Below are 24,954 nucleotides of genomic sequence, written 5' to 3' on the forward strand. Positions count from 1 at the left end.
TCAGTGAAGGTTTGTTGGGTTTTCCATTGTTTTTTAACCGGAATCCGGTTTTTCCAGGTGTGTCGCTCCGCAGGTGTGTCTACGCTACACCTCGCTTTTCGTCAGTTAAAAACACGGAAGTTTTGAGGCTGAGGGAGGTTCTCCTGCGGAGTGAGGCAACACTTCATGCTGTCACCCAGCGCATAAATCTGTCCAGACTCCGAACCTGAACGCTTTCTGAGCGGATCTTTTTGGTGAAATGTCATCCGCCGCGCAGAAGCAGCCAGGCGGCACGGAGAGCCTGACGCCGTCCGCTGTCAACCACATTCTGATGGAGCTCCTGATTTACTTCGGCCGAGCCGTGGTGGTCTTCTACCCGGTGTACCTGACCGGGTACCTGGGCCTCAGCATCAGCTGGATCCTGCTCTGCATGCTCATGTTCACCTGGTGGCAGAAGAACCGGCGGTGGAAGGACGTCCGGATCGATTCTGCGATCGACTTAGTGGATAACGAGGCGAATATTATCAGCAGCGAGCTGAAGAAGTCTTTACAGATGGCTTCGTGGGTGAGGAGGAATCTAATTTTCATAACTTTAGAGGTTTAATGTCAGCAGATGGTTTCACTTTACAGGCTGGGAGCAACATTTCTGACATTCTGCATGTCTGGAATGGTGTTTTTTACTCATTTAATGCACCAATGTAGTAAAAAAATAACACAAGTTCAGGACTCCATGAATGCTGTTTTTGTTCTTTATTTGCATAACCAACCAGGAGCCTGACCCACGGATTGGTGCTCAGTTTTGTTGCAGGAGTTTTACCTCTGCACATTTAACTGCACCACACCCAGAAACGCAGTGACTCATGTAACTGGAGAAGAACAAAACTTGTTTCAGTGTCGGAGGAATGTGTGTGATCACATTCTGGGGTTTATCAGTGGATTGTAGCAAAGTGCTTACTGGTTTTAAAGTCAAAACACAGTATCCACCTGCAGAGCACAGTTTGTTTCTGACACATAAGATACAGAACAGGACTAGAGCCACTGGAAAAACAATTAAATCTGACATTTTCTCCAAATTCTACTGCAGCATATTGGAGCCACTGTAGATAGAAAAAAAATGAGTATATTTCTGCCACCAAGTCAGAAATGTTTAGATTCACATCAGGAATGAATCTTCTAGAAAAACACAGACATTTCTGAGTTCCAAAAGTCAAGAATTTGCAAGTTAAACAAATAAGAAATTTTTAGATTAATCTCATAAAATTTCTAGAAAAATTTGGACATTTCTGAGCTCCAAAAGTAAAAAAAAATTGCAAGAAAATCAAATCAGAAAATTAGAGATTAAACTCAGAAATTTTCCAGAAAAAAAAAACATGGAAAGTTTCAAAAGCTGAAACTCATAATCTGACTGTTGAAACTCTGAAATTTCTACATTTTTTCCAGGAAATTTCAGAGATTAATTAAAACATTTCTGAAAATCTACAACCTTTTTAGATCAGGATCTTTCACTTTTTCTAGAAAATTTCTGAAATTAATCTCAAATTCTGAGCTATTTTGGCAGAAGTTTACTTTTTTTCTATCTAATATGCCATTGCAGAATTCAAACTCCTTTTATTCTTTTTCTTCTGACTTTAATTTCAGAATTTTGACTTTTTGTTCTCCAAATTCTGACTTTTTTTTATCAAAATTTGGATTCTTGGTTTTTTTTTTCAAAATTCAAACTTTAACCTCAGATTTTTTTTGTCCAATTTCTCTTTTTCTTTTCAGAATTTGTTAATAAGCATCAGAATATGATTTCTAATTTTGTTTCCAATGTTGCTGCTTCAAAGAGGCCTTAAAACCCCCAAACCAATGTATTTTTAATTACAGCAATGGAAAATTATGACTTTCTTTTAATCAGTTTACCCGCAGATTTATTGTTTAATCCAGCATTACATCTGCATTGACTGTTTTCCTCCCAGATTTGATCACAAATCACTTTAAAAATCTTTCATTTGCTTCCTCTAAAGATTAACTTCACCGACGTTGAGAAAGTTCAGTGGATGAACAAGGTACGGTACTGATCATAATAAAGTTATTCTTCACTTTTTCTTTGTTGGGTTCTTCTGTCAAGGTGATTATTGAACCATTGGGTTCTGATTGGTTGTGCCTTGGGTTTGGTCATGTGATCAGGTGTTGGAGCAGGCTTGGCCCTTCTTCGGGATGTACATGGAGAAACTTCTGAGAGAAAACATCCAGCCGACGGTCAGGATATCCAACTCTGCGCTCAAAATGTTCACGTTTACCAAGATCCACTTCGGACACAAAGTGAGTCTGATTCGTAAGCAAGTTTAAACTTAATGTAAAAAAAAAAATACATAAAACTCTAATTCTAGAGTTTTATGTATAAAACACACTTCAGATTGACTTTGAACTGTCCACTACTGGGTAGATTAGCAGCTGGTTAACTACTTTACACCTGATTATCGCTTCTTTCTCTTTTTCTGCTGAAAGTTTAATTTTAAATCATGTGAAAAGTAGTGGTTTGCAATATTGACTTAAAGGTTTTATCACAATATTCTCTGGTACTATTGTAATAACAATAAAAGTAACAATAACAACTATTATTACTACTTCTTTAGGTTAATGTATGGCTGTGACTGCATTCATAGCCACACAAACAAATACTGCTGTCAGTAAACCGCACATAGTAACTGCATTTAATCATATTTTTAAAATATTTTTATACCTTCCTTGAATGAACAGTGGAAATAATATTAAAAATTACAATCCTGATAATACTGACATTTTTATGCATTGTTTATTGAAATTTATCATAAATGACACGATAAACGTCCACCCATACTCTTCAAAAACACAAAATCTCACCAAGTATTTTTGTCTAGTTTCCAGTGCAACTTTCTTGGTACACTTGAAATAAGACAAAAATTAACTATAAGTAACCTTTTTGCAAGAAAATAGTTTTTTTTAAGTCAATAACTCCTTAATTTTGATGGGAGATTATTAAACTTATACATAGGAACAATGTCTTCTTATAAGTGAAATAATCTGCCAACAGAACAAGTAGTTGTATATCCCGTTTTATTTCAGTACTAGCATAATCTATCAATTATTTTGACAATTAATCGAGTATTAAAAAAAAAATAGGCTAGTAAAAAAACCTATTTTGTTTCTTGTATTTAAGTTGTATTACCTAAAATTAAATAAAATTTAAATATTACCTTTAGTCTCAAGTTTGAAGCATAAAAAACATTTTTAAAACAAAAATATCTATTTTTACATCGTTATTCTTCTTGATAGGCAAGTACATGTAATTAGTTAAAATGTATTTTCTTGTACATATGTAGCATGCCAGATTATGTACTATATATGTAATATGTATATTAAAAAAACCGTTACCTTTTAGCAGCCACGAAAGTGGACGTTTCCAGCGGAGGTGTTGCAGCATCGAGGACGTGTTATTGTGAAATGTCAATTCCGTTTGGCAGTACAGACTCTGAACTATATTTTTTAAAACATATATTTATACTTAATTTAAATTCATGCCATAATTTTGACACTTTTTGTCTCTTTTTTGGCGGCATCTCTTTACGTCACTCGCCGTTGTCCTCCATAGCTGCTAATAGCACTTAGCAATCGTCAACGTTCGTCAACGTTGGCGGAAGTGAAAGCTTAGTGCAACGCAAATAACGGTCCGACCGGAACACAGCGCGCTAAATGGTAAAAGATAATTTAACGAAGCTTCGACATGGATAATTTGCCTCGAGGAATTTTATACTCGAGGTTCTGCAGTCATTCAATGAATCATTACAGCACTTGTGGTCGGTATTATACTGTAATGAAGCCTGTACTGTTGTCTGATGATATGCTCAAGGTTGTCAGTAATGTCCGCCATTTTATAGTATGTTAGCCTGTTTAAGCCCCCGACTCTGATGCTGCTTCTTCCTCAACGAGTAAAATCAGCTCCGTCCGTTCACTGCTGCGCCTCTAGTCCAGTTTGTTGTCCAGGTGAACACAGAGGTATTTCCTGCTTTTGTTTTGTTCAAGAATGAAACAAAGTAGATAAGATTTTTTCATCTTTTTATCACAAACTATCAGAATTTGGAATCTGTGCTGTTAATTGAAATATTTTTAGAACCTGTGAAAAACAGATTATTTTATGATTTCTCTACATGCTAAACCCTAGAATTGAAAAAGGGTGTACTTTGTTTTTAATATGGATGCACCGATCCTCATTTTTCACTTCCGATACCGTTTAGTGTCGGCCGATACCGATCCAGTACAGAAACACACTGCTGAATTGACTTAAGATGTTAAACATAGATAAAAAGTTATGAATTATACATTTATTTGATAACTCTGTACCAGTGCAGCAAGTTTGGTCAAACATGTAAAAACGACACAACTCTAATTTGTTAAGTCAAGTATAATTAGGAGTATAACAGCCAATGCTAATTAAATTATAAAAGAAACTGAAACAGACAGAAACTATAGGTTGACTACCTTGGTCAAACATGTAATAATAAACTGCAATAAGCCTTTCAAATGGTTCATAAAGAGCAACTAGGAATTATAAATGTGATGCAAAATAAATAATAAAGTGTAGAATTAGACTGAACAGATCTGCCCGTATGGATCAGGTACATTGCCACTGATAAGAATAGGTTATTTTTTCAATATAGGGACCGATACAGATTTTAATATTGGATTGGTGGATTACTAGTTTTTAACATGCAAACTAAACATAGCTGGAGATGACTTCGTGCCTCCTGTTTTGTCTCTTTTTGACGTCGTTCAGCCTCTCAGGATCACTGGGATGAGAGCATACACGCATGAAGTGGACCAAAGGGAAGTGATTCTGGACATGAACATCGAGTCAGTGAAATTAAACACATTTTAGTTTCAGAGTGAGCTCTGTAATCTCTAATCAGCTGCGTTTTCCTGCACAGTTACGACAGTGACGTGGACATCGACGCGGATGTGAACGCAGCTATCAAAGTTGGCATTAAAGGACTGAAGGTTGGTGTTCATGTTTCATTTCTGCTTCTCCTGTTTCTGTTAACTGCTGCTGTAAAAACCTCCTGACTTCCAGTTCCGAGGAATGCTCAGAGTCGTCTTAGAGCCTTTGATTAGTCAGGCGCCGCTGGTGGGAGGAGTCACTTTTTTCTTCATTCGCCGCCCTGTAAGTCCGCACACACATATATTTATGTGACTAGTAAAGAGCAGCTGTAAGATCAGAACTCATGTTTTTATCCTCAGACTCTGCAGATCAACTGGACCGGCATGACCAATTTGTTGGACAGTCCTGCGTTTAGGTCTGACTGATGGAGTCTTCTTATTCACTCACACCTGTTGAGGTTTAGACGTCCTCTTTAATCTGATCTGTCCTCTTTCCAGCTCCCTGTCTGAGGAGGCCATTATAGACATCATTGCGTCCCTCCTGGTTTTGCCAAACCGCATGTGCATTCCTCTGATTGACCAACTCAAAGTTGATCAGATGAGATTTCCTCTTCCTCGGGTGTGTATGAGATAAAACCTGAAGAGCTACTGACACTTTAAATCTGTCAAATGCGTCAAGAGTATGAATGTCCTCAAAGGACAGATTGAGCCAGAATGTATTGATAATCCATTCAGAAACTGATCAAATATTAATAAATAGCTGTATCCTCATTTAATAAGAATCTCTTAATACTAAATATTGAACATCTTTTCACATTGATCAGTCCCTCCACAATATATATATACAGTATATATATATATATATATAATTTTTTTTGCAATCAAAATCACTGATATTTGTGGTGCTAATTTAGAAATATTTATAAGAAATTTTGCAGTAAACGCATGAAAACCGTTTTAATTTGATTTAGAATTTCATATTTGAGCACACAACTGTTATCTTGAAGGTTCTGATTATGTGTCAATGTGGAGTTTAGAGGACAGGAGTTTAATCCAAAAAGTTCTGATGTGAAACCTCCTGACTGCTGCCCCCTTCAGGGTGTGGTCAGGGTCCACGTGTTGGAGGCCAGGGACCTGGTGGCCAAGGACACCTACATGATGGGCATGGTGAAAGGCAAGTCGGACCCTTACGTCACGCTCCGAGTCGGCAACCGACTCTTCAAAACCAAGACCATCAAAGAAAACCTGCATCCGAAATGGAATGAAGTTTATGAGGTCGGTAACAAAACGTCTACACGCTTTGACTCATTTGATGATTTTTGAGGAAATATGCTGTCATTCCATCTGTTCTAAAACGTACACGACTGATTTGCATTTTCCTTTATGTGTGTGCTTTGTTAAACGGTCGCCCACTCTAATTTGCTCACCTCTACACCCATTAGGATTTAAAGCTTAATTACAACCACACATTTCTTTCTTTAAGAAATTTACTCAACTTTATAGTCTCTGAAATTATGAACAGAAAAATCTTTTCTTTGCAGTTTGTTATTCACGAGGCGCCTGGACAAGAGCTGGAGATAGAGCTATATGACGAGGACAGAGACAAAGATGATTTCCTGGGAAGGTAAGAGCCAGTCCTACAGAAGTGTGCCGCTAGATACGTTTTTGAATACTATGCTGTTATAAATATGATCATATTTGTAGAAACACTTCCATGTTTTTAACATGGATATTTTGTGATTAAGATTACAGCAAGACATCTGTTGAAATGTCTTAACCTCAGTTGTGTGGAACGAAAGCGAAGGAGGCTGTTAATGCGACGCGTGTGTTTAAATCCTGGACCTGGTTTCATTTTTGCATGCGTTACATGGCTGTAGATTTTCATGACTCACGACGTCATGCCACATAGGAGTCTGGTTTTGGCTATGAATAACTGCAACATATTCACCAAGTGCAGCATAAAAGCAGCCAGAGCTGAAATGTTGACAGAAATCTTCGGAAACCTGTAATTCTAAGGTTCCTTCTACAGAATTCTGAATAAACCAGGAGGAAGAATCATCTGACGCGTGTAAAAGCAATATTATGGTTATTGTGGTGCAAAAATATGTGTCTTTTGCTTTCCTTGTTCATGTGTGTGATTTTATACGTCTATCATGTTTGAAATAAAGAAATTTTTCTCTTACTTTAGATATAACCTGGATTTCGGAGAAGTGAAACGGGAGAAAGAAATGGATCAGGTGAGAAAATCCAGAATAAAGTTGGTACACTGCAAAAATACTAAATCTTACTAAGTATTTTTTTTCTGCCTCCTACTGCAGATATAGTTGTAAACAAATATCTTTGTAAAGCAAAACTAACTTACAAGTAACTTTTCCTCAACATATGTTTTACATCAATGATTCCTTAATAATGATTTAAACGTATGGGTCACATTGGCAGATTATTTCCTTTATTGGATGGAAAAAATGTCGTCATTGGTAATAATCTGCCAATGGCACAAGTATATTTTTTAAATCAATATTAAACATGAACAGTTATCAGAAAATTCTGAATTTTCTTTTAAATTAAACATTGAATGTGCTTCATTAGGCAAAAAATGAACAATTTTTGACTCGTCGCCTTTAACTAAATTAGTTTGTATTGTAATTAATGCATCAGGCTTTTACGTCATAACTAAATGTATCCATTTTGTAACCATTATGAAAACTTTATATGATTCTTCAAAAGCATTTATTGCTTTTACCAATTTAAAAATTATATATGTGCATGTGTGCAACATATTCTTTAAATGCCGCAAATTGTTGAGGAAAATATTTTTTAAAAATTATAAAAAATGAGACATTTGGCATCTATTATGGAATTATGAACTTAAAAAGCTTATATTTTCCTGAAGAGTTATTTGTAGGCCAAATCTAAAATTTTTTGCAGTGTAACAACCCGAAGGCTTATCCATTTAAATTTTAAACTTTGTTTATTTTAACCACCGGTCGTGTTGTTGAAGTGGTTTCCTCTGGAAAACATTCCTCATGGAGAGATTCACCTGAAGCTGCAGTGGCTCGCTCTGAGCACCGATCCCTCTCTGCTGAACGAGGTACGGCAGCCTGGCAGGGACATTTCTGTCAGATTAGGGCTCCCTCGTTAACATCGGGGCTGTGAGTAACGTCCCGTCTCTTTCCCAGTCCAACGCCGGCCTGTCCTGCGCGATGGTCGCTGTTTATCTGGACAACGCTTCCAACCTTCCAGTAAGACGCCTGGATCTGATGCAGTTCATTTTCCAAACATTTATGACAATAAGTCGAGTTTTTACAGGTTTTTTTCATGTTGCCCACAGAAAGACCAAAAGGAGTTAACCGTACATCAAAAACATGGGAAGCACAACAAAGAGGCCCGGGTAAGACCAAAACTTCATCTCATTCTTGATTCCTGCTTCTGATTATAATTTAATGCTCATGTGTTCAAAGATAAAGTTTTTCCTTATTTGTAAAATTTATACCAAAGTGTAACTTCATAAAATGCTCAACATTCCTCATTTAAATTTTTAAATACTTTTTGGTGTAGAAGTTTTCATAAAATTACTGCTTCTTTATATTAACGTAATATGATAAAGATAATATATATATATATATATATAATATATATATATATATATATATTAATTTATGTCTCAGTAGAACCTCCAGCTGGCTGGATAGCTCAATAGATAAGGCATCAGTATATCACCCGAGAGGGCAGGGTTCGAATCCAGTCTGGGTCCTTAGGCAAGACCCTTCAAGCTGTTTATCCATGTGTTTAGGACATACCTCATACCATGAGAGACACAGAGCACCTTGATGACAAATGGGCTACTGGAACAAGACGGAAATGGGCGAGATCTGTTGGAATGCTACTACTCAAGTAACCCTAATCAGAGAGGTTACATGCAAAGACTGGTGAAGGAATGGTTACTTCGACATCCCCAGTCAACACTAAGCGCTAAACAACTAGTAGCTCAGTGTTCCAACATCCGCAAACACGGCCCCATTGAGCGAGAGAGAGAAAATCATGACCCGAATGACAACCAGACCTCCTCGGCGCCAACTACAATCAGGCACCAGGGCCTGACATGATCCATGCCTACTGGCTCACTCACTGCCCTCCATGAGCGACTGGCAGACCAAATGAACCAGCTGCTACAAAGTCCCACCCAACTACCGACCAATAACCTGCCTCTCCACAACATGGAAGCTCATGAAGCTCAAGCAAACACATGGATAAAACAGAGCACCTTGATAAACAGGCACAGAAAGGTATCGGTGTAAATAGCAGAGGAGCCAAACACCAACTCCTCGTAGACCGCACAGTTGCCCGAGACTGCAAAACCCGACACACCAACCTGTGCATGGCTTGGATTGATTACAAGAAAGCCAATGCCGCATACTTGGATCATTGAATGCTACATTGAAAGCATTGAATGCTTAGAGATGTATAACATCAACAGGACTCTGAGAGCCTTCATTGCAAACTCGATGAAGCTGTGGAAAACCACCCTTGAAGCCAACTGCAAACCACTTGCACAAGTGTCCATCAAATGTGGCATATACCAAGGAGATGCTCTGTCCCCGCTACTGTTCTGCATAGGCCTGAACCCCCTCAGCCAAATTATCAACAAGACTGGCTACGGATACCGACTCAAAAATGGGGCCAACATCAGCCACCTTCTCTACATGGATGACATCAAGCTGTATGCCAAGAGTGAGCGAGACATCGACTCACTGATCCACACCACCAGGATCTACAGCACGGACATTGGGATGTCATTCGGACTAGAGAAGTGTGGTCGGCTGATCACAAAGAGGGGGAAGGTCATCCGCACAGAAGGGGTCTCACTCCCAGAAGGAACAATAGCAGACATAGAGGACATACAAGTACCTAGGTATACCACAAGCAAATGGCAACCTCGATGAGGTCACAAGGAAAGGAGCCACAGCTAAATACCTCCAACGAATAAGGCAAGTCCTGAGAAGCCAGCTCAATGGCAAGAACAAAATCCGCGCAGTAAACAGCTATGCCCTGCCAGTAATCAGATACCCTGCTGGAATAATTAGCTGGCCAAAGGAGGAGATAAAAGCCACTGATATTAAGACTAGAAAACTACTAACAATGCATGGAGGATTCCATCCCAAATCCAGCACCCTGAGACTGTACACGAGCCGCAAGGAAGGAGGCAGAGGACTAGTGAGTGTGAGAACCACAGTCCAGGACGAAACAACTAAGATCCATAAATACATCAGGGACAAAGCCTCAACAGACAATGTGCTCAGTGAATATCTCAGACAACAGGGAACGGAGGTTGAGGTGCCAGAGATACCATCATGGCAGGACAAGCCCCTACATGGGATGTACCACCAGCAAATAACCCAAGTGGCTGATATCAGTAAATCCTACCAATGGCTGGAAAAAGCTGGACTCAAGGACAGCACAGAGGCCCTCATCCTGGCCGCCCAGGAACAGGCCCTAAACACCAGAGCAATAGAGGCCCAGATATACCACACCAGACAAGACCCAAGGTGTAGGTTGTGCAAGGAGGCCCCTGAGACAGTCCAGCACATAACAGCAGGGTGCAAGATACTGGCAGGGAAAGCGTACATGGAACGACATAACCAAGTTGCAGGCATAGTGTACAGAAACATCTGTGCAGAATATGGACTGGAAACCCCGAGATCAAAGTGGGAAACACCCCCAAAGGTGGCGGAGAACGCCAGAGCTAAGATCCTGTGGGACTTCCAGATCCAGACAGACAAAATGGTAATGGCGAACCAACCAGACATTGTCGTAGTGGATAAACAACAGAGGAAAGCCGTTGTGATAGATGTAGCAATACCAAGCGACTGCAACATCAGGAAAAAGGAGCACGAGAAACTAGAGAAATACCAGGGCCTCAGGGAGGAACTGGAGAGGGCCTGGAAGGTGAAGACCACAGTGGTGCCTGTGGTCATCGGGGCCCTCGGGGCAGTCACCCCCAAACTGGACCAATGGCTACAACAGATCCCAGGAACAACATCAGACATCTCAGTCCAGAAATGTGCAGTCCTTGGCACAGCCAAGATACTGCGCAGAACCCTCAAGCTCCCAGGCCTCTGGTAGAGGACCCGAGCTCAGAGGATAAGAACCACCCGCGGTGGGTGAGAAGGGAATTTTTTTTATATATACAGTATATATATCATTATATTTTTTTTTCTCGTAAAAGGAGTTTATCCTTGTATTATTTTGACTCTAATCTGATAATATTGAGACTTGTTTTATTTTTACAACTTTTTTCTTGTAATAAAATAACTTTTCTCGTATTTTTCTGAATTTATTCTTTAATATGATTTTTTTTGTACAACTCTGCAATATTACGACTTTTCTCATAGTTTTACAACTTTAAATTCTGAATTTGTTTGTATCACTTTATTCTTGTAATAGTTTGACTTTTTTCTTCTGTTATTACAACTTTTTTTGTATTATGACTTTATTTTTGACGTACGAATTGTTGTAATATAATATTTTTATCGTATTATTCTGACTTTATTTTTTGTGAAATTATGAATTTTTGCCATGCGACTTTATCCTTATAATATTTTGACTGTTCTAGTTAATTATTTTTTGTTAACCTGGCCTCTGTCGTCATTATAAACTCTGATTTAAAGGTGAACTAAATATTTTTTGGATTGTATTGAATATAATTATTTGCTGTTTTATTTTCATTCGCAAACTGCAGAAATATTTGAAGTCTGAATATTTTTTACAAACTGTTGAAAACAGTCTTTACATAGTTTGTATCGAACACAATTGAAAGTGCTTCTGGCTTTCTCATGTGTTTTTGCCTGTGTTGCCATGGTTACGCTTGTTTATCTTCCTGCATGGGGCCTTTTAGCGACTCCACCTACTAATGAAGTGAGGCTTAGTCATGCAGGTTGAAGGAGTGCCTCACTTCTCAGTGAATTATCTGAAAACGTTCCAGTATTTTGTGCCAGAGGTCATGGGGTCACCCCTTCAAAGCGGGATTCGACCTCGGCGTTGTGATGTTTGGCCCAACGGCTCGGGCAGATCAGATAGTTTCTGCGTCAGTGCCGCGTGCACAGCTGGTTTTTCCTGTTTGCTTAGTATTTAATCAGCTAATCTGAAGGGATTTCAGTCTATTTTTAACTCTGAGTTTTCTGAGTGGAAACAGCTACAAAAAAATCAATTTTTCTGTAGAGTTGTAGATTTCTTTTGTTTATTCAGTTTTCCATTTCATTTTATACATCTGATGATGTAATTATTAAATACTGATCAGTTACTCTTACTTGAATAATTTGTGATATTTGACCCACTGTGAATAACTTTAGTGAATGAAGAAAACATTTTTCACCAGACACAAACACACACCTGCAGTTTCTATTGGTCCATAAGCTTTATAGTGGCTGCAGTAGCTGCTGAGCGCCCTCTGCTGGACAAAGCAGGAACTTCAAACATAATAATTGCTTGTTTTGATATTTCTGGAATGTTAAAAATGAAATTTAACCAGCAGCAGCGTTCCAGAGGGATGATGTTTGGAGTAAATGCCTGATGTTGGGAGGCGTGGCTGCGCTGGGGAATTTACCGACTTCTTCTCTGGTTTGTTTTCAGCTCACGAAGAAGAATTTGGGCCCCAACTCCTACGTGGAATTTACTCTTGATAAGGATGTTCAGAAGAGCAAAGTAGGAATCGGCACACATTTTCTAATTAACTTATCTGCTTATAAATGTTTTATGTTGGCTGTTGGTGTTTAATTGTTTTCCAACCTGCCATTTTGTTTTTACAGGTTGCATATTTGAGTAAAAACCCAGTGTGGGAGCAGGGCTTCAACTTCTTTGTGCAGAACGTAAAAACTCAGCAGCTCACACTTCAGGTCAGTCGGGAAACACAGGAGCTGCTGGCATGATGGGAAAATTACGTAACTTCCCTACAGAGTTCTGCTGTTGTTCTTTTTTTTGTCCCACTTAAATATTTGAAATCATCAACCACATATTAAATTAAAAAAGTACATTTAAAAATTCAGTTTTATTAAGAGGAAAAGGTTATATTAGCATATTAAGGCCATTGTAGATAGGGGGAGAAAAAGAATAAATTTCCACCAAAAAATCTCAGAAATCTTTTAGGGAAAAACCAGATGTTTGATTTTCAGAAGTCTAAACTTTTAGACTTTTGAAACTCAGAACATTTCCAAGTTTTCTTTTCCTTGAAAATTTCTAAAGTCAAACTCAACATTTCAGGTTTTTTTCTAGTATATTTTCCACTTTTTAAACTCAGAAAATGTCCTAAAGTCAAAAATTTTAAACTTTTAAAACTTCAAAAATTTCCAAAAGCTGAAAATTTCCCACTTTTGAAATGGATATTTATGATATGAATCTCAAAATTTCAGTGTTTATTTTGTAAAACATTTTAAACTTTTTAAATTCAGAAAATTTCCACAAGTCAAAAATGTTCAACTTTTGAGACTTTTAAATTTCCTCTTTTTTCCTCTGAAATTTCAGACATTAACCTAAAAATTTGTCTTTTTTTTTTCAGAAAATGTTAAACTTTTCAAACTCCGAAATGTCTGTTATTTTCTAGAAAATTTCTGAGATGATCTCCACATTTCTGAGTTTTTTGACTGAAATTTACTACCTTTATTCTACAACGGCCCTAAGGCAACTTCCATACATCTGACACACGAGCAACAAGCAAAGCTGCTTCTCTCGGCCCACATGGGGTTAATTATGCTTCAAAAAACAGACGCTAGAAAAGACTATTGTTGTGCTAAAGCAGTTCAATGCCAAACATACAAGAAAATGATCAGTTTATCAAAAAGATCAACCAATTTAATTTAACGTATTAACTGATAACTTGCATTCCTGCTTGGTTTAGGTCAAAGACCAGGAGAAGAAATCTGTTCTCGGTTCTCTCAACATTCCCATCTATCGCCTCTACACCATCTCCTCCATGTGTCTGGACCAGAACTTCCTGCTGGAGCGCTCCGGACCCAACAGCCAGATCAAACTGAAGGTCACTCTCAGGGTGAGTTTTTTCCAGAAAGGTTTTTTTTCTAGCAATTTTATACTTTTAACACTCAGATATTTCCAATTTTTTCCTTGGAAAATTTCTGACAAATGTTTGACTTTTCAAACTCAGTAATATTTTTTAAAAATCTAGAAAACTGCTGAGATTAAACTCAAGATTTGTTTTTTTTTTCTAGCAAATTTTTGACATTTCAATATCAGAAAGTTGGGGGGTTTTTTCTTGAAAATTTCTGAGATTAATCTAAAAATTTCTGAATTATTCCTGGCAAATTTTAGACTTTTCAAAATCAGAGATTCACAAGTTTTTTTCTAGAAATTGTAAGAGTTTTTTTTAAATGCTTTACTTTTCAAAGTAATAAATTTCCAATTTTTTTCTAGAAAATTTCTGAGATTAATCTCTAAATGTCTGAGCTTTATTCTAGCACAATTTCAAAAAAAGTTTCAGAAATTTTCAGAATTTATCGGTTGGAATTCATTTATTTATTTTTATTTCTACCAACAATATGCCGTCATAATTACATTTTTAAATAGGAGGAGAAATGAACATCATCTCAAGAACAGATTAAATACACCATCAGTTTTTGCAAAAGAAACATTATATGACAGTGATGTATGTTTTTCTGTCATTGTGACATGTGAGTCATAAAAAGAGATAAATCTTCGTCTGAGGCGCCTTTGACTAGATCCATTTGTGACAAATCCAAAATCGACTGTTGAAAAAACCAGAATGTTAAAATCCAGTTACTGAAAATGCAAAAACAAATAAAGATGTTTAACTGATTACAGATTCTTACCGAGGAACGGCCACCGCCTAAAATCCCCGTCAGTTCTCCATCGAACGTCAAACAGCAGAACCAGCAGGTGAAAGCAGGAGGAAACGCCGCCGCCACGGCTACTGCCACCAAGGCTACTGCCGCCACGGCAACCGCCGCCACGGCAACTGCCGCCACAGCTACCGCCACCAAGGCTACCGCCGCCACACCCGCTGCCTTCACCGCTGCCGCCGCCCCAGCTGCTGCCGCCGCCACATCGGTTCCCTCCAACGGTGCGCCTGCAGCTTCCTCTCCGGGTCTGCCTGGAGTCCCGCTGGATGGGACGAACAAGGCAGCTTCACCTCAGCCGCGGCGCAACTCCTTCCTGGCTTCTGAAACCAGCAAGCCCTCCAACCTAAACATGCGTCGGTACGATTCCCACAGCCTGCTGTCGGAGAACTCCATCGCCTCGTCGCGCTTCGACCTCACAGACGGCGCGTCCTTTCCACAGTGAGTGGAGACGATTTTCTGCTTCTGAAACCTGTAATGCTGTCGTGGTACGGTGGTATGGCAGCACATTATATAGGAAAAAATTACATTTCTGCCAAAAAACAGAGAAATTTTGAGATGAATCTAAGAAATTTCTTAGAAAAAACAAGGACATTTCTGATTTTCATAAATCACAAACTGTCAGATTTTTAAAATTTTCCAAAAGTCACAAATTTTAAACTTTTGGAAAATGTCTCAAAAGTCAAAAAGCTCCAAATGTCAGAATTACAAAAAGTCCAAAATGTTTGACTTTTGAAACTCAGAAATCTTCTAGAAAAACAAACGTGGAAAACTCTGAGATTGATTTAAATAATTCTGAACTTCTCTTAGCACATTTTCAAACGCAAAACTTGATTTTCCTAGGAAATTTGAGAGATTTTGGCAGAAATTTCCTCCTCTGAATGTAGGAAGCTGTAAAAACTTAAACCTTTTGTTATTTTTTAACCCTTTCAGGGCCATCAGGGACCATCAGGGCTCGTTTGGGGAGATCAACCTGACTGTTCGCTATGCCACCATGAGGAACAAACTCATGGTCCTGGTTCATTCCTGCAGGTTTGTTACAGCTTTCACCCTTTTATGATCCTCCAGCATCAACATCATTTATTGATATTATTGACCTTTTGCACTTAATCACGTTGAGGCGCCATGATGGATGTCGGAACAGAGCGACATCCATTGGTTGTTTTGACGTCCGTCATGGGCAGAGAGTCGATACAAATCCTCAGGACTTGAAAATGTGCAAAACCAGAATTAAAAACTGGAACGTTTCCCTGCAGAGACCTGTTTCCCTGCAGCGACAGCGGCACAGACTCCTACGTCCGAATATATCTCCTCCCAGACGTCTCCTGGAGACACCGCAAGAAGACGCACGTCAAGAAGAAGACAGTCAAGCCTGTTTTTGAAGAAAAGTAAGACAACTCAGTTATCCTGTGAAGCACAGACTAATAATCTGAAACACAGAAAATCATGAAGATTCTCCTTTTTTAAAAAATACAGGTTTGAGTTTGATGTGCCGCTTGAAGAAGCTCAAACCAGGCAGTTGGACGTGTCGGTCAAAAATAACAAGATGTTCCGTAAAAGGGAGAGACCAGACATTGGAATGGTACTTTGAGTTTGGTTTACAAATGAATAATTCATAAACTAATAGCTTAAATTTGGCACATCTTTCTTTGTTTTTGCATTTTGAACAAATGGATTTTAACAATCTGCTTTTTTCAACAGTTGATGTTGGATCTCTCACAGATCGACTTAGTCAAAGGCACCTCAGACTGGTATGGAGCAAAATTGATCTCTTTACTCACATGTTGCATCAACAGAAAAACATACAATAATGTCATATAATGTAGTTTCTATTGCAAAATTTATCCTAAAACTGAAATTAGGAAGGTTAATTTTTCCTTCTGTAATTGGCTTTAGATTACGACCAGGGTCATTGCAAATAGAAAAAAATTAAGAAAAATGTATTTAAATAAAATAAATTTCCACCAGTAAACTCTGAATTTTTTTAGGAAAATACCTGGAAATTTCTGTTTCAAAAGTAAAAAATTTTGTTTGAAAATTCTCTGAAATTTTGAGACTAATCTCAAATTTTCCAGAAAAAACCTGAAAATTCTGAGTTTGAAAAGTGAAAGATTTGCTTGACATTTTTCTGAAATTTTGACATTAAACTCAAATTTTCCAGAAAAAAACGAACATATCTGAGTTTAAAAGTTAATGGAAAAACATCAGAAATTTTAGATTAATCTCAGAAATCATCTAGAAAAATTTGTAAATTTCGGAGTTGGAAATTTTCACGTTTTTTTCTAGAATAATTCTGAGATTAATCTCACTAGACTCTCTTCTAGCAAATGTTCAACTTTTCAAACTCAAAAGTTTCCAAGTTTTCTTTAAGAATTTGCTGAAATTAATCTCAATTTCTGACGGGTTTTTTGTCACTAATTTTCAGCTTTTACAGCTCATAAATATTTTAGAGAATGTTTTAGACTAATTTATCTATTATTTCTTTTAGATTAATCTCAAAATTTCTGATTTTTTTCTAGCAAATTTTTGACTCTTCAAACTCTGAAAGTTTTTTATAGAAAATTTCTGACATGAATCTCAAAATTTTGGATTTTTACTTCTTGCAATTTTTCAACTTTTGGAGGTCAGAAATATCCAACAGTTTTTCTAAAAAACTTTAATCTCAAAATTTCTGGTTTTTTTCTGTTTTTGCTGAAATGTACTCTTTGCTCTGTTTTCTTTTTTAACAAAAACATAACAAGATACAACTAACTTGAAACTGGATGAAAATGTCTTATAATATTCTGAATATTTTTAGATTTAATTCCCATAATTTTGAGCGGCATGCTCCCTCTGCTGTGCCCCTGATTGATGGTTTGGTTGCTCTACAGAAACCTGTTTGTATGACAATAAACCTATTTTTGTCCATAATGACATTTTATTTTTTTTTCTTTTTAAGGTTTGAACTTACAATACCTGGACTGTCGAGATCGACGAGGCAGAGTCACTTTTAGAGGAAGTGGCTCCTTTCCAGCAGCTTCTAAAACTCTTATTTTGAAATTCTGTTGAGGCGACGTTGTCTCTTCCCTGAATGTTGCAGCGCCAAGTGAATGTGCAAATATTTTGTTCTGTAATGTGAGCAGTGTGGGCTCATATTACATATTTTTGATAAAGCTGTTTGTATTATTTTATTGAAAATATATTTTGATTCATTCCACAGAGACCAAAAGAATTCGTTTTTTCACTTCATCTGTGCCGGAGTTGGAAATAATCCAAATCAGAAACAACTTAAAAATGCAAATATTTGTTGCACTGAAGTCAAGAGAATCATTTTAAATTGAGGAAATTTAAAAAGTGTCCATGCAGCCGGGTCGTTTTTCTGAAGCTTTGGGTGGAAAACTTTCAGAGCTGAGAGCTTTTAATGTTTCAGAAAGTTTTTAATCATGTTTTCTGTTTTCTTTGCAGTTTTACCACAAACCGCATTTCTTGTTTAATAATTTCTGTCATCGAAGCGTTTCACTTTAACACATTTTTACATGATAGAGTTCCAAAATTACATTTTTATTAAACAGAAAAGTCGCATTTATTGGTTGAAAACATCAGCTTTATGGCTAATAACTGATTCATAATAAATAATCTAAATTATTTTAGGATTTCTCTGAGAAATTTATGCTCTAATTTCTTTTAAAGTTTTTCTGTTATTTTTAAGTTACAAAGGAGAATTGTTTTAAAGTTTGTTGGTGAAGTAAAACTGAATCTTGTTTTCAGATATTTATTAAAAAATAAACCTATTCAAAAAGACACACTGTGGAATTATTTGTTTTTACTGTAAACTTATGACTCTACATGTTAAAGTTCATGAAATAAAAAAGTGACATTTTTAAAATATGAGCGATATTTTTACTACGATGTTGAATCAGGGTGATGGATGGAACATTTAAACCAAAAAACATAAACATTGCTGAAAAAACATTCAGAAATTTGACATGAACCTCCAGAAAATAGTTTTAAAAAAACTTTTCAAAATCAAAAATATTTCTCAGGTTGAAAAGTTGAACATTTGCGAGAAAAAAAACTGATTTTGTGATTCATTTCAATTAAACATTTTTCTCGTAAATTTTTAGCTTTAGAAACTTCCACATTTTTTCTCAAACTTCTGATATTAAAATCTTTGTTTTTTAGTTTATTGGTGGAAACTTGCTCTTCCTATTAGAACCATTGCAGATGAGAAAAAAGTAAATTTCCACCAAAAATATCGGAAACTTTGAGATTAATCTCAAGAAATATTCTAGGACAAAAAGAAAGAAGAAATCTTTTAGGTCCAAAAGTTGAAAGTCAGAACATTTCCAGAAGTCAAAAATGTTCGACTTTTGATACTCTTTTTTTTCATTTATAAAAATTCTGAATTTAATCTCATATTGTCTGTATTTGGGTGGAAATTTACTTCTTTTTTTCTACTTACAAATAAAGACGATACGTGTTGTCCTGTACAGACTCTTTCAATATAGACCCACAAAACAGTGGAATATAACAGAAATGTTGTTTTTTTTAATTATCATATTCGCTAAATAACAGAACGGAAACGATCAATTGAAATATGGGGGCAATGTAAACAGGAACGTTTGTAGTTGAGTCAAGTTTCTCTTACGTCGTTTTTTAATGCAATCACGCACCTTTTGGCTGCACAATGTGTCTTAAATCGACCCAGTTGGTTCCGATAGATGTGAGGTTCCGTTTTATTTATGTTTCTTTTGTAAAGAAGCACAGAAAAGGTTTTAAAAGCCGTTTATCGGTGGGAGAAATGAATCTGTGCTCATAAATCTCAGTCCCCGCTGCGCTCAGGTGTTTCCGCGTCGCCTAGCAACCGCCCTGGCAACGGAATAAATGTTTCTGTTGATCGCGGAAAGTTTTTAACCACGATGAGTTTAAAAAGGAAGAAACCCGATTTTTCGGATAACCCAGATGTGTATGTACATACCCCAGATGTACGGGTAAGCTGGAGAAAACTGAATTATTTAGAAAATGTTCATTTATTTAATTTATTTTCTCAAGTTCATGTGATTCTGACGCTAAACAAGCAGCCTGGTGTTATCTTTAATATTACATATCGTTGCTATGGTTTTGTAATTTGTTGTATTAAGTTATTCACTAACATCCCTTGTTTAGTCCGGCAGCCAGGAGCCGTGGATTGAAGCAAAACCTTCATTTTCTCTGTTTGAAGGCGAGGATGAAACGACCGAAGCAGCGGCTCCGGAAAGTAAATAAAATACATTTATAATTCTTGTAGCTCCGTATGAAACTGTTGGTGCATTTAGCTACACTGTTTGGCTGCAGGACATGGAGGCGATCGCAGACCCAGCGGAACCACCAGCAAAACTGGAATTGGGCTTTACCGCAAACCGACCCCGATGAAGCAGCGCAGCTCCAGGGCGAGCCGGGCGGATCAGAGGGAGCAGGACCGGAAACTGACAGAAAGTGTCGTGGAAACCTTGGGGTGAGTTTTCATCAGGCTCCCAGGAAAACATGTCCGATTATTTCTACTACGGAAGAGGATTACAGCGATTAAGAATATTTGTATTATGATGGAAAATGTAATGTTGACATTTTTCTAAGATTAATGATTTTTATTTCAAAATTCTGATATTTTTTCTTTCAGGATTTTGACTTTTTCTCAAAATTCTGACTTTTTCTCAGAAGTTTGACTTTTTTTGTCTATATTCCGACTTAGATCTCAGATTTATATTTCTCAGAATTTGTTTTTTGAAGAATTCAGAATTTTTCTCAGAATTCGAACTTTAATCTCAGAATAAATTTTTCCCAGAATTCCAAATGTAATTTTAGAATTAGTATTTTAATGTCACGATATTATTTCTCAGAATTTTGACTTTTTTCTCTAGATTCCAACTTTAATCTCAGATTTCTTTTTCTCTGACATTTTTTTTTCTTCAAATTTTGACGTTTTACTCAGAATTCTGGCTTTAATCTCAAAATTTGGACTTTAATCTCAGATTAATTTTTTCTAAGAATTTTTGACTTTTTCCTCAGAATTCATGTTTTCTAAAAATTTCAATTTTAATCTTAGAATTGGTATTTTAATCTCAGATTTCTGACTTTTTCCCCCCTTAGAATTCAGACTAAGGGGGAATTCTCAGAATTCTGTTATTGTCAAAATCCAAATAAATATCCAGACATTATGGGTGTATGTCAGTTAAGTAGTTAGCAAATGAAAATAATCACCTAGCTGTTCCTTCCTTGCTATAGGATTTCTAAATCTGTACCTTATCCAAAACTGAAAACCCCAAATTTATTTGGTGGATTTTCGTTTAAAGACTCTATTTGCTTGATCAATTTAAGCAATTCTAAATCTGAGGAAATAAAAGTTACATTTAATTTTTTCAGTGGCCTTAATCCTCTTCCGTAGCATTTCTAGTACATAACAAGTTAATCACACTTCCTGCTTGTGAAATATGCCAGTAATTAAATCATGTTGTCTGATTTCAGCCAGCGGGTTGCTGAGGGCGGCGCCACAGAAACTGGACCCTTCAGATTTACAGAGGATGCCAAACGTAAATTGGTAAAAAAAAAAAAACAACATACAAGTATATCAGTGAACCTGCTCTGCTTGTGCCAACAGCGGAAAAAATTACTGATCTAACATCTGCAGTCGTCCTTATCTCTGCTCTTCAGCCAATCAGCATCAAGGGAAGTGAATGCTGCTCCTGGATTGGCTGATTTATAAGCCAATAGTGTGTCAAGGAGCGTTGTGATTAAAGCTGCTTACTTTGAATGTAACAAATTTTCTGGACGATAAATTGTCCCAGATAAATGATGACATTGTTGCTTTGAGACGATTTTAGGGCAGAATAATGGAGAGAAAACATAAAACGATAAAAACGTGCTAATTCAACTGGCAGATTATTTCACTTGTAAAAAGATATCTTTCCCTTATTATTAATGAAATAATCTACTTTTTTGTCAATATTAAGGAATTATTTACTTAAAATAGCCCTTATATTTTGCTGAACAGTTACTTAAGTCAGTTTTGTCTTTTTTCATTTACGCTTGAAACTAAACCCAAAAAGGTCAGACTTTGTGTTTTTGCAGTGTAGTTGAGACCAACCACATTTGTATTTGTCATCCCATGTTTGATATAAATCATGCAAATGATAATTACTGAGCTTGTTTTAATCTGTCATGCGATTTATTTTTATTCTCAATAAACAAACATCTTATAAAAACCAAATTAACTCTTCCTGAGTTCCCTGTGTGCCGCCTGAAAGCGTCTCCCTGCTCCTGCCAGATGTTTGACTACTACATCCAGAGGGGCATCGGCCTGGTGAACCTGGCGCGTCTGCAGGACTCCTGGATGGACAACATCCATGCGCTGATCCCCCCCAAGCTGAGGCGCCTGAGCACATCGCTGGAGGAGCTGGATGTTGAGACCAGGGAGGAATATCTGCAGAGCATCAGGACTGCAATCCGTATGAACCCAATTATTTCCAAAAAATAATGTAAACAAATGACAGAGGTTCGCTGATCCTCTCAGATTCATATGGACTAAATGGATGAATGGCTGAATGTGTTTTGATTATAATCCATTAAGAAAAATCATGATTTTGTTTTTAAGTAATGACTTAATGTCTGCTGTGTTTGACTGCAGTAATGAAAACGCTCCAAGATCAGAGTGGAAAGGAGGCGGGCGCCGAGGAGGAGCTGCCCTCTCACAGACTGGAGTCAGTCTGATTAACCTTCTAAGATGCTAATCAGATATTTAGTTTGGAGCTAAATACTTAGAAAGAAAGTGAAATATTTAGCGTAGCTTACAAAATGCTAGGTAGCTTTACCTTGACTGCTTTCTGTTGCATTCAAACAATAAGAATCAACTGAAAACATTAGAAATGTGGTGATATTTGTATGGAAATGAAAGTATTTTCTTGACCGTCCCTCTGATGTCGTTCCCTGTCAGGATGAAAGTAGTGCCGAAGCCGTGGAATCGATCCTTTATCCACGCGAGGAGGAAGATCAGCCTAAACCTTCACTGTGTCACCCGCCCTTTGCTGCAAGTGGTGCTTCTGTGGTACGACTTGTACAAGTAGGTACAACAAACTGAAAGCACAAACAGGATTTATGTGATATCTCATACAGTTATCTGCATGTCTTTTAAACTCTAAACAGTGGTGTTTTTGAGTAAATGAAGCACAGTTTTCTTAAAAAAACAATACAAAATCTACCAAGTTTTGTGGTGGAGGTGGTGGCCCTTAGCATGCCACCGCAGACTCTGTGTAATCGGTGCTTTCCTCAACAATCTGCTTTCAGAGACATCCGACTGATCGACGTGGCAGCGATCTGCTTCAATAAGAAGTTCCTGGAGCTCTCTGAGTTTCAGCAGGTTGTTGCTAAACATATTGAGTTCTGCAAAGATTTCCTCCTGGAAAAGTAAGCAAGACGTCCCTGTGACGCAAAGTTAGATAACTCATCCCATCCAGCAGCAGTGGAATAAATCACAGTGATTTCCAACACAAGGAAGAATGCAGCAAAACTCCATGTTTATCCCTTTTGTGGCCTCATCCGGCCCGCCATGGATTCTTATGTTTTAGGTAGCTTTGTGCTCAACTGTTGTGTATCAGAGCAGTTTTTCACCTGCATACGGCCAAATTACACCAATCAGTCCCTTCGATTATTCATAGAAATTTCCAAGGTTTTTCTAAAGAATTTCTGAGATTCAGTTTTTTCTTACAATTTTTTAATTTTGGAGATTAATCTCAGAAATGTTGTAGAAAAAAACCTTGGAAATTTCAATTTTCAGAGTTTCAAACATCGAACATTTTTGACATTTGAAACTCAGAGAAAGTTTAAATTAAAATGTATTTGTTTTTTGTAGAAAATTTCAGCAATTAAATTTTTTCTTGCAAATCTTTGAGTTTTTGAGAGTAATCTCAGCAATAAAAAAACAAAACATGTACATTTCTGAGTTTGAAAACATCCAAACGTTTGCATGTTTGATGCATGGTTTTAAACGATTAACATGTTATTTTTTTGTTTGAATTTTTTTTTAGTTGGCTTTCTGACGTGCACAAGGTTTTCTGCATTCCAAATCTGCTGGCTTCTCTGAGCAAGAAAGGAAAACTCGAGTCTTTCTTAAACTCTGCGGCAGCTCTGATGACGCTGCATCTGCAGAAACTTATGCTCAACTCACTGAGCGACTACACAAAACTCATTTCTACAAATATGGTACAATTGTACTTTTTATCCTGGCTTACTCTAAAGAATAAATCTAGCTGATGAATTTAGTTTTAATTCCTGCCCTCTGTCGCTCAGCATTCAGACAGAGCCAGAGGCACATCAGGCTTTATTCTGCATCTGATCTTAGACGGTACTGAGATCAAGTTTGAGCCGGACTTCGAGACGTACGAGGAGGCGCTCATCAATGTGTTTGAGCTGATGCTGAAGTCCACCAGCGATATTCCACGGGTCGAATCCACCCTGCTCCACGAATGGGTAAGAATAAAACCACGAAGCCGGGTCATCAGTAAAACCTGATATGGTGCTTAGTTTTCACACACTACTGGGGCTGGACAATATAAACGTTTCATATCGGTCGATGTAGGTAATTATTCATTCGTTTTCTATTTATTTATTTATTTTTCATTTTTAACTTTTTCATACACAATTCTGACAAAAAAAAAAACAAACACATGACAAATAAACAATGTTTAAATTCTTCCAGAGAATGTAGACAGGTTGTTTTTTGAGTTTCCCCCACATGTAAAGTGATTTCTGTTTTAGAAAATATTTTATTTGTTTCTGGGCGGTGTGACCTTTCCTGTTTTATCCGCAGTTTTCACTCCATCACGTTGTTTTCTTATTTTTAAGAAGTTATACAGCACAGTTAAAAAACAGAAAACTGCAAGTTACGCAACAAGTCGTTACTAGGCAACCAAAGAGTGAGTGAGTTGATTCCACCAGCTTAGCTAGCTGGTGGAGAGCGGTTTATCAGCTAAAGCCTTTCCTCTGCCTACATCCCCCAGAATGCTGTGCAGTTCTGGATCGGAGTTCAGTGAAATTGCTAAATATTCTATAAGATTTATTATCTATTGATCTACATGGTTCTCTTGTGACGTTGGAAACTGTGTAATTGACAGCCATCTTGGTAGGCAGTTGCTATGGAGTGGCTATGACCAGTGTTGTATAAAGTACTGAAATCTCAGAGTCAAGTAAAAGTACAAGTACCTCTCCA

At 37.3% G+C, this 24,954-nt stretch overlaps 2 protein-coding genes across 3 annotated transcripts in view; both read left to right on the forward strand.

Annotated features, from left to right (window-relative positions):
* Nucleotides 1–114: 114 nt before the first annotated feature.
* esyt3 (extended synaptotagmin-like protein 3) lies at nt 115–18,039 on the forward strand. Of its 2 annotated transcripts, XM_032567029.1 has the most exons (24): nt 115–544; nt 1,986–2,027; nt 2,149–2,283; nt 4,775–4,851; nt 4,926–4,995; nt 5,069–5,158; nt 5,236–5,291; nt 5,374–5,494; nt 5,974–6,150; nt 6,417–6,499; nt 7,064–7,112; nt 7,877–7,966; nt 8,055–8,117; nt 8,207–8,266; nt 12,505–12,576; nt 12,681–12,767; nt 13,766–13,915; nt 14,704–14,811; nt 14,857–15,179; nt 15,672–15,770; nt 15,995–16,126; nt 16,215–16,320; nt 16,440–16,489; nt 17,677–18,039. In XM_032567029.1, the coding sequence occupies exons 1-24, from the start codon at nt 239–241 to the stop codon at nt 17,729–17,731; spliced, it is 2,601 nt and encodes an 866-aa protein (XP_032422920.1). In that variant the 5' UTR covers nt 115–238; the 3' UTR covers nt 17,732–18,039. The 2 variants fall into 2 exon arrangements, with proteins under 2 accessions (XP_032422920.1, XP_032422919.1); XM_032567028.1 differs by having other exon boundaries at nt 14,704–15,179.
* A 1,542-nt stretch (nt 18,040–19,581) lies between these two features.
* The window catches only part of dnah7 (dynein, axonemal, heavy chain 7), an 82,370-nt gene continuing 76,997 nt past the window's right edge, over nt 19,582–24,954 (forward strand). Inside the window, exons 1-10 of the mRNA XM_032568172.1 lie at nt 19,582–19,708; nt 19,884–19,974; nt 20,052–20,211; nt 21,219–21,291; nt 22,018–22,198; nt 22,378–22,450; nt 22,684–22,809; nt 23,034–23,153; nt 23,774–23,948; nt 24,036–24,215. Of these exons, the coding sequence (XP_032424063.1) occupies nt 19,637–19,708; nt 19,884–19,974; nt 20,052–20,211; nt 21,219–21,291; nt 22,018–22,198; nt 22,378–22,450; nt 22,684–22,809; nt 23,034–23,153; nt 23,774–23,948; nt 24,036–24,215 (1,251 nt within the window). The 5' untranslated portion in view covers nt 19,582–19,636. The remainder of the gene's footprint in view (nt 19,709–19,883; nt 19,975–20,051; nt 20,212–21,218; nt 21,292–22,017; nt 22,199–22,377; nt 22,451–22,683; nt 22,810–23,033; nt 23,154–23,773; nt 23,949–24,035; nt 24,216–24,954) is intronic.

The sequence above is a fragment of the Xiphophorus hellerii genome, chromosome 7, assembly GCF_003331165.1.
Source record: "Xiphophorus hellerii strain 12219 chromosome 7, Xiphophorus_hellerii-4.1, whole genome shotgun sequence".
Classification (NCBI taxonomy): Eukaryota; Metazoa; Chordata; class Actinopteri; order Cyprinodontiformes; family Poeciliidae; genus Xiphophorus; species Xiphophorus hellerii.